General features: G+C 41.9%; 1 protein-coding gene across 1 annotated transcript in view; it reads left to right on the top strand.

Moving 5' to 3' along the window:
- The window catches only part of GALNT14 (polypeptide N-acetylgalactosaminyltransferase 14), a 707,004-nt gene that overhangs the window by 553,503 nt on the left and 141,216 nt on the right, over positions 1 to 12,285 (top strand). The window contains exons 6-7 of the mRNA XM_073628286.1: positions 430 to 551; positions 2,856 to 2,943. Coding sequence (XP_073484387.1) covers positions 430 to 551; positions 2,856 to 2,943 — 210 coding nt within the window. The remainder of the gene's footprint in view (positions 1 to 429; positions 552 to 2,855; positions 2,944 to 12,285) is intronic.

Raw genomic sequence — 12,285 nt, 5'->3', positions numbered from 1 at the left:
TTTTTTAAAAACCCCACATCCTTTTTTTTTTGCAGGCGCCAGAATGCAATAAAAACACAGGAAAAACACTTATGTGTTTTCCTGTGTTTTTGCAAGGGAGCATTGTCAAAGTAGTCTAATTCTAAAAAAATGTTTTTGGCTGGAGATGAAATGAGCTTTGAAGCTGCACTCCAGATAAAATATTCCTACTGTCTGTGCTCTTTTTGGAGAGATTTCAGTCACTTCCTGTCTTGGTGACTCCACTGCAAGTAAGGGAAAATCTATTCAATGGCTACAGAAACAACAGTAAAAACATGACAGAGTTCAAAACCCTTTCCCACACTATCTAAAACAATATTCAAAAAGTTTTGGCTGCAGTTGGGTTTTAAATGACCCCGGGGTTATGTTATATGGTGCAGACCTTGCTTAGTGGAGTTTTCTGTCGCACAGGTTTGATCCGGTCCCGAGTCCGAGGGGCAGACATTGCAAAAGCCGGAGTTCTTACCTTTCTGGACAGCCACTGTGAAGTCAATAAGGACTGGCTCCCTCCTCTCCTGCAACGTATTAAAGAGGTGAGAAAACAAGAGGTAACTTTTACATGGGAGATCGTTACCACCAGTGTGTGTTTTGTGCTGCCCTAGGCAAGATTAAAAATGGGTGCCCCCCCATCTAAATTTGTCCCACCCCAGCCACTTTAAAATTGTGCACGCCCGTGCAACGGCGACAAACTATGTCAATTTTACTATCCATAGGGGACGCTTTAAAAGCTTATACAGGTTACCATTTTAGATTTACAGAGGAGATCTAGTACTAGAATTACTGCACATGATCTAACATTTGCGGTGATATCTCACATGTGTGGGACGATCGCTGCTTACGTGCTGCACTGACACGCGCGTTCGCGCACTTACATTTTTTTTTTTTTTTTACACTGTTGCTTTTATTTTATTTCATTTTTTATCACTTTTACATAGCTCCCAACTGTCCCTGATTTCGAGGGACTGTCCCTGATTTGGAACAATATCCCGCTGTCCCTCTTTCCTCCTCATTTGTCCCACATTTTGGTCTGATCTATATAATTGTATATAAAATGCACTATTTATCTATCAAAAAGTGTTTCCCTGTGTTTCATCCAATTTCTAAATTGCTGCATGTGTACATTTCAAAAGCCAATATAAAGGAGTAATAGTAGTAAATAGCACTTGTGGGTTTAACCAATCATTTTTTTTGTACAATTCTCCTTTAATGGGGCGTGGCAGGGGTTGTGTCCTATGCCTACATACTTTTGCTAATAGGTGTCCCTCATTCCCATTTCAGAAAGTTGGGAGGTATGCTTTTATTGCTGTCACAAGAAATGTAAACATCCTTGTGACAGCAATAGACACGTGACAGGTACTCTTTATGGAGAGATCTGGGGTCTATACGAACCCCAAAATCCTTCCTCTGCACTTGAAAGCATTTAAACCACCAGGATCTGTGTTTCTGAATACTTTAGATTTTTTTAAAAACTGGCGCCAATGGTTCTCGAGTAAACCGGAAGTGATGTCATGTCATTGCCTCCGGTTTACTGTTACAATCAGCCGAGCAAAGCTGATTCGGGCTTTGCTTGGCTGTCTGGTGGGATGGGAGAGCCACGAAAGACGGCGGGAGGGGAAGGGGTGGAATTTTCCTCCCGCTGCTAGTAAGCCGCTCCGATTGCTATTACAAGAAAGCTGACCACCGGCTCTATAAAATTATACTGGGGTGATACCTGCAGCTGCAGGCATCATCCCGTTACAGATGCTGCCCCTTGAAAAATGGCGCCCAAGGCAAACGCCTTGTTTGCCTCATGGTAAATCCGCCCCTGATTACCGATGAGCTTCAATCTTCTATCCAGTCTTGAACAGTTGTACAGGCTCCTCTCCTGTACAGAAATTGCTTACTGCACACTGTGAGATTCTCAGAATGTGCATTAGAAGTTGCTGCAAGTCAGACAGGGTCTGTCTAATTTCCTGACTAGAGGACGACGGCATCATCTAGCCTTTTCTTTCCTTCCCAGCCCTACTGTCTATGGCCCACCCTTCTCATTCAGTGGATTTCAGTTCCTTTAATCATGGCGGCTCAGCATCATATGTGGGCAATACCTAGTGCGGTGTGCATGCAAATACGGTCTGCCTAGTACTGCCCACTCCTCAAGATTGACACCTGCCTATAAAGGCATTTGGGAAATTGGTTAACTCCTTCCAAGAACGAGCTTACTGCTTGCATCAGGGCTAAGGGCTCTTGAAAGGAGGACTGAAGCAGGGTGCTTTGATGTTTTCAGTGAGCTATGTACAGCACCCTACTGGCCATTCCCACCAGCCATGATCTGCCCGCATTGCATAGAGAAGCAGAGAGACCCAGTGATGATGTCACTGGAACTAAAGTAAGGTATGCAATGAACATGGAAACGTGTATTTCAAATTTTTATTAGCATGTTAAAGAGTGGAGAAGGGAGGAACCAGAGAAGGCAGCAAAAAATTATCACAAACTTGTCTAAAAATATAAAACCAACAGTGATAAGTGTCTTCCTTTCATTTTCCAGTCTGCCCCAGAAACATGAAATAATCAAGCTGATTGGTTGGTATCCATTACACAGACAGTTCTTATTGCATCCAAAATAGATAAGGTGGTTTTGTGTCACACTCCTCATTTATCAAAGTGTTTGAAAGAAAAATGGTCTCACCTACACAGCAAAAATGCAGATTCTCCCATTTATGGTACCAGTGTTGACTAGAAAAAATGTTTCCGGCTGTTCTGGGCAACATAAATGGTTCTTCCCTTTAAATACTATTATTAGGCGAGGCACAAAGTGTTGTGGGAATACTAAGTTCTTATGAATGTATTTTTCTGTTTAGAATCCGACTCGTGTGGTGAGTCCTGTTATTGACATCATAAACCTGGACACATTTGCCTACATTGCTGCATCGTCTGACCTGAGAGGAGGTGAGATAAATGATACATATGCAGTCATTGCTAGATTATAGGATTGCATAATATTTCAGTAGATCTGACCCTCCCCTGCACTGTGCAAACCCCTCCCACAACAGAGTTCCCACCCACTAGGAGCTATGCCCTACCTCCTTTGCTTTTTAAATATGGGACTGTCTACAAAGGACAAACTGCCCCTTTATAAGCAACACATGGTCCTAATACTCCTTCCTTACAGCTCTTGGGCAGGTGAAACATTTTTTTCTAAGTTCTGGATGCAGTTTGAAAGGATTATGCTGGCCATACACGTATACATTTTTGTTTGAAAATTTTTGTTTTAGAAATATTCTTTCAATTTTCAAATCATTGGTGGGGTCAAATAGATGTTCATTTTTAACTACGGTCATGAAAAAATTTGAAGAAGCAGGATAAAAAAAAAATTCTCAAACGAACAAATTTGTGGGTAGTCTATTTGGTTTATATCCATGAATTATATTAATTTTAAAATCAGATGTTAAAAGCAGCTGAAATTTTTCAAATTATATTTATCCATTTATTAAAAGAATTTTCATACAAATGTTCATACCAATGTTCTCTGCTGAAAATCTACTAGTGTATGGCCAGCATAAGAATAAATCTCTCCCCTTCTCTTTCTCTCTCCCTCTTCTCGTTATATTATGTATCAGATAAGAAGGTTTGCACAGTATTTTTGTCATTAATTCATTACATAGTAATTCATTCTCTAGCGTCATGCTATAGTTAATTTAATACCCTTTCTGTTTAATTGATTGGACTCCTTAAAACGTATCTATCAATAACTTAAAATTCCCTCTGTAATAGCTGATTTAATTTTACAGGGCTTTTTAAAATTCTCTTTGATCTAAAACCAGCAAATTATATTATTAAAGATAGCATACTGATTTATAAACAAAAATGACTTGTTACACAACCATATATTAATGCCTTGGGGAAAAAAATCCTCTGTATTTTACATCCCGGTAGTAAGGATATATATATATATATATATATATATATATATATATATATATATATATATATATATATATATATATATATATTATAATAAATATATTTTGTTGTAAATGGATGCAGTAGTGCTAACTCTTAAAAATTGGTTTGTGCAGTATAACACTTTTTTGTCACAATTTTGTTATTTGTCAAATCATAATAAAAATGCTTAAAGAGGAACTGCAGTCTGCTCACATAATTTGCAATAAAAACATCTTTGCTATTCTGAAGCTTCCCTCCAACCACTTTGCATATTATTTTATATATACTGCAGAAATCTCCCTCCACTGAGTCTGGTTACATCCATTTTAACTGTGGGCAGCTGAAGCTGCTGCCTGTTCACTTCCTGGATTTACACAGACACACAGAGGCACACCTCCAGCTCTGCAGCTCTGATTGGCCCTCTTTTGACTCATCCCCCCTCCCTTCCTGGCAAACTCTCACAATAGTGAGAGAAAGAGCTGTGCATGATGTCATAAGCCTAGGCTTTTTACCAGACAAGAGACAGGAAGAGGGCTGTATAAGGGATTTACTGGCAGAAAAAAAATGTTTTACTATCCAAAGTTAAAACAACAAGGGCAGAAGATTTAATAGATAATAGATAGTCCATGTTAAGTATGTGTAGCACCCTTGTGTGTGCAACAAGTGTAGGTACATTTATTTTTTTGATTCATGGTAGTTGTGTGAGTCTGTAATTGGGTCAGGTTACTCCAGGTCAGGCTGGAGGATTCCGCAGGGCAGGCCTCTGGTATCTCCCCCTGGTTTTAGAAGCTTGGAGAAGCTTCTAGAAGTTAGTGGGTGGAGGCCAGGGGGTCCTGATCTGCATACTTGAGGGAATCTGGCCAATCCCCAGGCAGAAGGCCCTTGCAGGGTTGCTGGATCGGTACTTAAATATTGTGGAGCCTGGCCAGCAGGGTAGTCAGGTGAAAGATGGAGTGCTAAGGTTGCTGTCGTTAGGCTTGGGAGGGGACCCCAGGGCTGGAGGCTCTGCCTTCAGGCTGAAGCTGAGGAAAGGAAAGAGAGGAAGCCAAAGAGAAGGATCTCTGTTACCTTTGGGTCTTGTACAGCAGACATCCTGGCTGGCACGGGAGGATCTTGATAGTAGGAGGCCTGAACATAAGTCTTGCCCAGTGCAGCAGGAAGCAAGGGACAGTTGTGAGTACCTCAGCAGACCCAGGGGCATACAAGGGTAAAAACTGCCAGACCTAGCATACTTTCCAGTGACAGCATTGAGTTAAATCCCAATCCCCTGTCCTGGATCATTCTTCAAAGCGGCCAGGTGGGCTGGCAGTCAAGGCAGCCAAGTAAGCTGGTAGGATCTGCAAGCGTCAGAACTGTGTGAGGTTCTACTGAGGAGACACGAAACTCCTGCATACAGTTTGGTGCTATTTCATCAAAGGGGACTGAGAGCTTCCGGTTTGTAAAGAACCTTTGCTACTCATCCCTAGAGATTGTGATTAGTCCGAAGGGAGTACAGTCCAGGGTCTTCATTTTTGTGTACATAGGGAAGGAAGTATGTCCTCATCTGTTGTTCTTCAAGTCAAGTTGGGCATCCCATAATCTCTATACCCTATCCAAGTTGTTTCCGCCAATAGAAGAATAAAAACAGGCCCATGGATTGATTTCTTGTGTCTGGATGCAAGTTGGAAATGTGTGCTGCCTGGTTGTGCAGGAATAAGGGGACTTCAGTAAGATCCAGCGGCTCCTGCGAGGGTAATGCTAAACATAACATTTATTGAAGTGCATCTACAATCAAAACCTGTTTTATTTTTTTTTTTATTTTTAGTTTGGGATAGAGTAGGTATTCGTTAGGTAGTAGTATTTTTTAAAAATAACAAACATGTCATACTTACCTGCACTACTGTCTGTGGTTTTGCACAGAGCAGCCCCGATCCTCCTCTTCTTGGGTCCCCCTGCCGGCGGTTCTGGCTTCTGCTCTTCTTGGTGTTCCACCAAAAGAAGCCACTTCCTATCACAGCATACTTGCATGCTCGATCCCAAGCCACCTCCGTGTGTCTATAAGACACTCAGAGTGTTGCTTGGCCTCGCTCCCCGCTTCCTCTTTACTAGCTGTGTATTACAGCAGTGGGAGCCAATAAAGAGGGAGAGCCTCTGCTCTTGTGCACAATGCTGGATCGAGATCGGGCTCAGATAAGTATAAGGGGGGCTGGGGGGGGGGCTGCGTGGCGAAGGGTTTTTACCTTCATGCATAGAATGAACCTTCTGCCTTTACAACTACTTTAAGTATGGAAATGCAACACAATTCAGGTTCATAATAACCTGATAGGTATTCTACCCCTTCCCCACTCCATCCAAATTGATAAAAAAAAAGTTTCGGCTTTACATACACTTTATTTTCAATAGGTTTTTATTGAGTTTTTAGTACAAAGGATAGTAAAACAGTCCAGTTGCAATAAAAACAGAGGTTCCGCCTAGCATTTAAGTGAGTCTAGCTCATCTCGATCAAGCAACATATATGGTTATGTTAGTTAATGTATGTAATGATACATGTGCTTACATTTTCTACATTTAACGTATGAATGCAGGCGGAGGGGGATGGGAGGTAGGAATGTAATAGGGGGAGGGAAGAGGGATAGGATAGAGGGTTGGGTTAGGGATTGGAAAGGGAAGAGGGGGTTATAGGAGGGGAAGGGGAAATAGGGAATGTGGGAGGTAAGGGGATGGGTCACCAGCACATCAAGTGTGGAAGTTTCAAAACAGTATAGAACAATATGGTTCCAAACAATCTAGAACAGAACAATTTGCATTTGAACTTTACATTTTGAGTGCGTCAACCAATTGGACCATTGTACAGAAAATTTGTTTAGTTGCATATTTTTCCTAGCTTTTTCAATTCACATTGTTGATTGAGATTCGCAATTGTGCTAGATATGGAGGGGGTTTCTCAGATTTCCCATAATCTAGTAATATTTAGCTTGGCTGCTAGCAAGAGATGCATTTCTACGTACAGTGGTACCTTGGATTTTGAGCATAATCCATTCCAGAAGAATGCTTGTAATCCAAAGCACTCGTATATCAAAGCAAGTTTCCCCATAGGAATCAATGGAAACTAAGATAAATCGTTCCACAGCCACTGCTTGTCTATGCAGTACCGCATGTGGCCAGGGGTGGGGGGGCGCTGGAGACACTCGGAGACGCCCGGAGACCACGTAGAGACAGAGACACTAGGAAACACTCAGGAACCAAGTGTTTTAGAGCGGCTCCAAGTGTTTCCGAGCGGCTCCGAATGTCTCCGAGCATTACCGGCGCCCCCACACCTCTGGCCAAATGCAGTACTGCACACCCCAGAGGCATGAATCCTGCTCATCTTGCGAGACAACTCTTGCAAACCGAGCCAGGATTTAAAAAAAAAAAACAGATCCTATTGCGAAACGCTTGTAAACTACGTTAGTCGCAATCCAAGGTTTTACTGTGCACTTTATTAAGGCTTTATAAAGTACACAGATCCACTACACTCCAGGTTCCTTATTCCTGTATTCCTGATTGTGAGTCAAAAACATTAGACTAGTGGTTGGAGGGATTCCCATAACCACCCCTCCCTTAATCTGCAATGGCAGTGAACAGGGGTGTTAATATGCCGCAGTTGCGATGCTTCGCTCCCACAGTAAACATTTTCCAACATGTCATGATTGACAAGCACCAAGCCCACCTTACACAACCTATTTAAGTGTATTGGAAAGCACTGCAAATGCCCCATTACATCGCCCGTCACATCGCCTCCTCACCATCTGTCAAACGCCTCTGAAAAGAAATCTGCAAGCAGAATTAGATGCAGGGCTAACTCTAACAATAATCTGCATACATGTTCTAGGGCAGCTATTAAGAAAGTATTGAATCCATTGGATCAGCATGATAGAGTACTATATTTTCAGAAGCTGATGTCAACAGTCTATATACCAAAAACAATTAGTAATTAGGAACATGCTTGGTGGTTCTATTCCATATGATATCTGCCTTTACTGACCTAAAAATACAGGCTCTTCAGCTGTAATCCTGACATTGGCTTCTCCACCTAATGAGGTGCTGACTTGGAACAACCATGCAGCTATTGAGGTGGAGAAGGTGTGAACATTCCATAAGCTTGTTCCAGTTCAGCAATTCACTAACTAGTGAAGCCAGGGTGAAAATGACAGTCCTCAACTCTATGAACTTTAAAATGAAGTAAGCGCAAACAGACTCAATATTACCTCACTCATAAACTATATTTTATGTCCTAGTCGGGGCTCTCCCTCAAGCTAGCAAGTTTTACTGATTTGAGAAAGATTTCGTTTTTAATCAAATGCTTCAATGAACTCTGGAAGCTGAGGGCAAAACACTTATACCTGCTCCCAACAAATGGTGTGTATAATGAACTGAGATCAAAGAGATTACAGATGAGATGGACACAATTTTTAGCTGACTTGGAGCAGAGACAGGAACTGACGGAAGAGGAGAAGAGAGAGGAAAGGAGAACAAGAAATAAATTGATGGGGGGGGTCTGGTGTTAGGACAGAGAAGGGAAAGGAAGAGAGGGTATCAAAAGGGAAGAAGGGAGAGAGTTGTGGGCGTCACATAACTGACTGTGGAACCTGACATGTTGAGGGTGGCCTCTTGCGCAATTCCCGTCCAAGCTCCCCTGGTAGTGGAGATGGGAACCACTAGGGTAAGTGCCAGAAATCTGGAGTAGTGAACTTGAGCTTGGAAACACGGGAGTCCTTCCAGCAGCAGTGTGGAGCCAGGTCACCAGATATGTTCAGTAGCAGCCAGGCAGACAAGTGTAGGGTTAGGATCAATTTCAAGGTCAGGAACAGGCAGGAGTCAGTAACATGCTGGCGGTAGGGTACCAAGTCAGAAGGCGCAATCATGGTCAGAAGTCCAAGCCGTGATTGATAACACAAGTGAGCAGTAGACACAGATACAAGAGAAGTGTCAGACATAGCTGGGTCAGGAACAAGGTAGCAGACTTTCAGAAACTCGGCATACAGGAACTAGAGCTGAAGACAAACCAACAATGAGGCTAGGCAGACCTTGAGTTTAAATAAGCCGCTGGACACCAGGATTTGTGGGTGTGCACAGGTGCACTAATATGTGCTAATGCTCATACGCTCATGCATTCTTGCTTGTATGGTTAGGTTTCTATGCTCGTAACCCTGTACATGCACATGAAGATGAGCACTTGACACATGGGAATTAGCACTTGCTGTACTAGTGCCCTGACAGGGAGTTAAAGATAGAGGGTGGGCATGGGGTGAGACACAAAAAGTGAGAAGGGAGAGATAAAGAAAGAAAAGGGTAAACAAGGAAAAGTCTCCTGCACCTCCAGCCAAAATAAAATATGCAGTTGGTGGTGGGGAGCGACACCAGTGCCAAGTGAATAACTTGAGGCAACACTTATGTCTAGTTTCAATTACCTGGAGCTTGTAGTTGCAGAAATACTTTTTTTGGCTCAAGGAATAAGAGGTGGCACATGGACACTGCATAAGAATCTTGGTTTTGACCAGGATCAACAGCTGGAAAGCAAGTTGATGGTAGCAAGCAGGATAATTGTTTAAAAGTGTGGTTGAAGTATAGACTGAGGTTGGTACTGGGTAGTCAACAAAGCAGCAAGATCATAGACAGAAGGCAGGCTAAGGTCGATAAAAGATAAGAAGAAGATAAAGCCGGTCCCCAGGCAAGCTGGGTTGGTAAGAGAGGGGCAGGATTGTAGGTCATGTTTGCAAGTCACAGGAAAGTAACTGAAGACCATCCATCAACTTCTGTTAGAAGGACTAGGCCTTGGGGTGCGCATTAAACAGATGCTTGCCCTGCAGTGACTTTGAGTCAGAACACATACTTGTCTCAACACCAGCTCCCGCGCACATCATCCAGAAAGAGGAGATCTGGAAGTAAGTGATCTAGAGAAAGCTTAAATTAAGAGATAAATAGAAAAAAGCAAAGAAATGGAGAGAATAATCTCAAATGGAAACGGTGGAATCAAGGTTGTTAAATATAAAAGATTTCCTCAACAGCTACCATTCCTCAATAAACTCTAAAATGTAAAAAAGAAAGTCTTGGGACTCTAAATGTAGCAGTGATGAACGCCCAACAACAATGCATACAGTAAAATATGTATCCAATTGGAAATGGCAAAGAAGGGAGTTGATTTTCTAAATACTGGAGAGTGCAAAATCTGGTGTAGCTTTGAATAGAAACCAGTCAACTTCCAGGTTTTTTTTGTCATAGCTTAATTGTACATGATGAAGTTTTTGCACTCTCCAATCTTAGTACATTAACCCCAAGATGTGTTATTAAGCAGCGTGTATTTTACTGGATGTTTTTGATCCCCTGCAGATTTTGTAAGTTTGCCCACTTACAAAGGAATTAAGGGTCTATAATTTTTATCATAGGTGTATTTTAAATGATAGTCGAGTGCCCTTTCCAAAGTGCACATGCGCCGTAGACATCGGCGCACGGCTTTATTGTAAACCGTGGGGGTTTAAGAGCTATTTCCAGAACCTACAGGTAAGCCTTAATATAGGCTTACCTGTAGAAAAAAGTGGTTGTACAGGGTGTACAACCACTTTAATGTGCTTCTTCTTGAGCCACTCCTTTGTTGCCTTGGTGATATGTTTTGGGTCATTGTCATGCTGGAAGACCCATCCACGACCCATCTTCAGTGTTCTGGCTGAGGGAAGAAGGTTCTCATCCAAGATTTTACAATACATGGCCCTGTCAATTGGCCTCTCAATGCAGCAAAGTCGGCATGTACCTTTAGCAGAGAAACAGCCGCAAAGCATGATGTTTCCACCTCCATGCTTGACTGTAGGGATGGTGTTCTTAGGGTCATAGTCAGCATTTTTCTTCCTCCAAACACAAGTCGAGTTAATGCCAAAGAGCTCATTGTTGGTCTCATCTGACCACAGCAATCCTTCTCTGAATCATTTAGATGTTCATTGGCATGACTGTACATGTGCCTTCTTGAAGAGAGGGACTCGCCGTGTTTGGAGGAAGAAAAATGCTGACTATGACCCTAAGAACACCATCCCTATAGTCAAGCACGGAAGCGGAAACATATGCTTTGGGGCTGTTTCTCTGCTAAAGGCACAGACCGACTTTGCCGCATTAAGGGGCCAATGGATGTCTAGCCAGTCTCCAGACCTTAATCCTATAGAAAATTTATGGAGAGAGCTGAAACTTCGAGTTGTTAAGCGACAGCCAAGAAACCTTAAGGATTTAGAGAAGATCTATAAAGAAGAGTGGACCTAAATCTCTCCTGAGATGTGTGCAAACCTGGTCACTAACTACAAGAAACTTCTTACCTCTGTGCTTGCCAACAAGGGTTTCTCCACCGAGTACTAGGTCATGTTTTGCTTGGGGATCAAATACCTATTTTACTAACTGAACTCCAACTCAATTTATAACATTTGTATCGTGTTTTTCTGGATTTTTGGATGATATTCTGTCTCTATCATTTAAAATACACCTATGATAAAAATTATAGACCCATCATTTCTTTGTAGGTGGGCAAACTTACAAAACCTGCAGGGGATCAAATAATTATTTTTCCCACTGTACATTGTTGTTGCGTGTTCCATGCAGCTAGATTCAATGTCCCAAGATTCTTGTTTTTGCATGTCAAAGAAATCAAGAGAACAGAAGAATAAAGAATGACAGAGGAGAAAGAAGGGTGGGAGAAAGAGAGAAAATATTCTTTAAGATTAAAAGTGCAGTGCTCTCTTTAATGCGCACCAAAGCCAAAAAGGTGCAAGGAGCTTTAAACGGCTAATTAAACCCAAACCAAAAATATAATATATTGAAGCTTGCCAACCCTTAGATGTGATGCCTGTATTCGTTTTTTTTAGGCTTTTTTCTCTCTGTTTATACCTGGTGATCTGGGCAGTAACACACCTCATGTATTAAATAAGCACCTGAACAACCGCAACATACAGGGATATACAATGTAATACTGACATATGATCACACACATAGGTTGGACTTGATGGTCTTTTTTCAACCTCACCTACTATGTAACTATGTATTAGAGTGGCACCATTCTGGAGGAATGAGCACAGGGTACACATTTGGGCAGCAGCATTGTCAGTCTGGGGGGATGGAAGTATTAGCTGGACTAGCAGATTTAGATACACTATCACATTGAAGCCACCCTCCAGCTCACATTGCAGTTACACAACTAGTTACAGCAATACATTTTTTTTTCTTTTGGTATAAAGGTTTTATATGAATAAATTAAAGCTGATAATTCTAAGCACCCCTGTTAGTGTTACATGGTTTGTCGCAACACTTTCAGTGCTACATTTGCAGAAAAGCTTGCTTTGTTGAGAAACAACA

Source organism: Aquarana catesbeiana, linkage group LG04 (genome assembly GCF_042186555.1).
Source record: "Aquarana catesbeiana isolate 2022-GZ linkage group LG04, ASM4218655v1, whole genome shotgun sequence".
Classification (NCBI taxonomy): domain Eukaryota; kingdom Metazoa; phylum Chordata; class Amphibia; order Anura; family Ranidae; genus Aquarana; species Aquarana catesbeiana.
The sequence above is the reverse complement of the archived record's forward strand: the minus strand, read 5'-3'. Positions and strand labels throughout refer to the sequence as shown.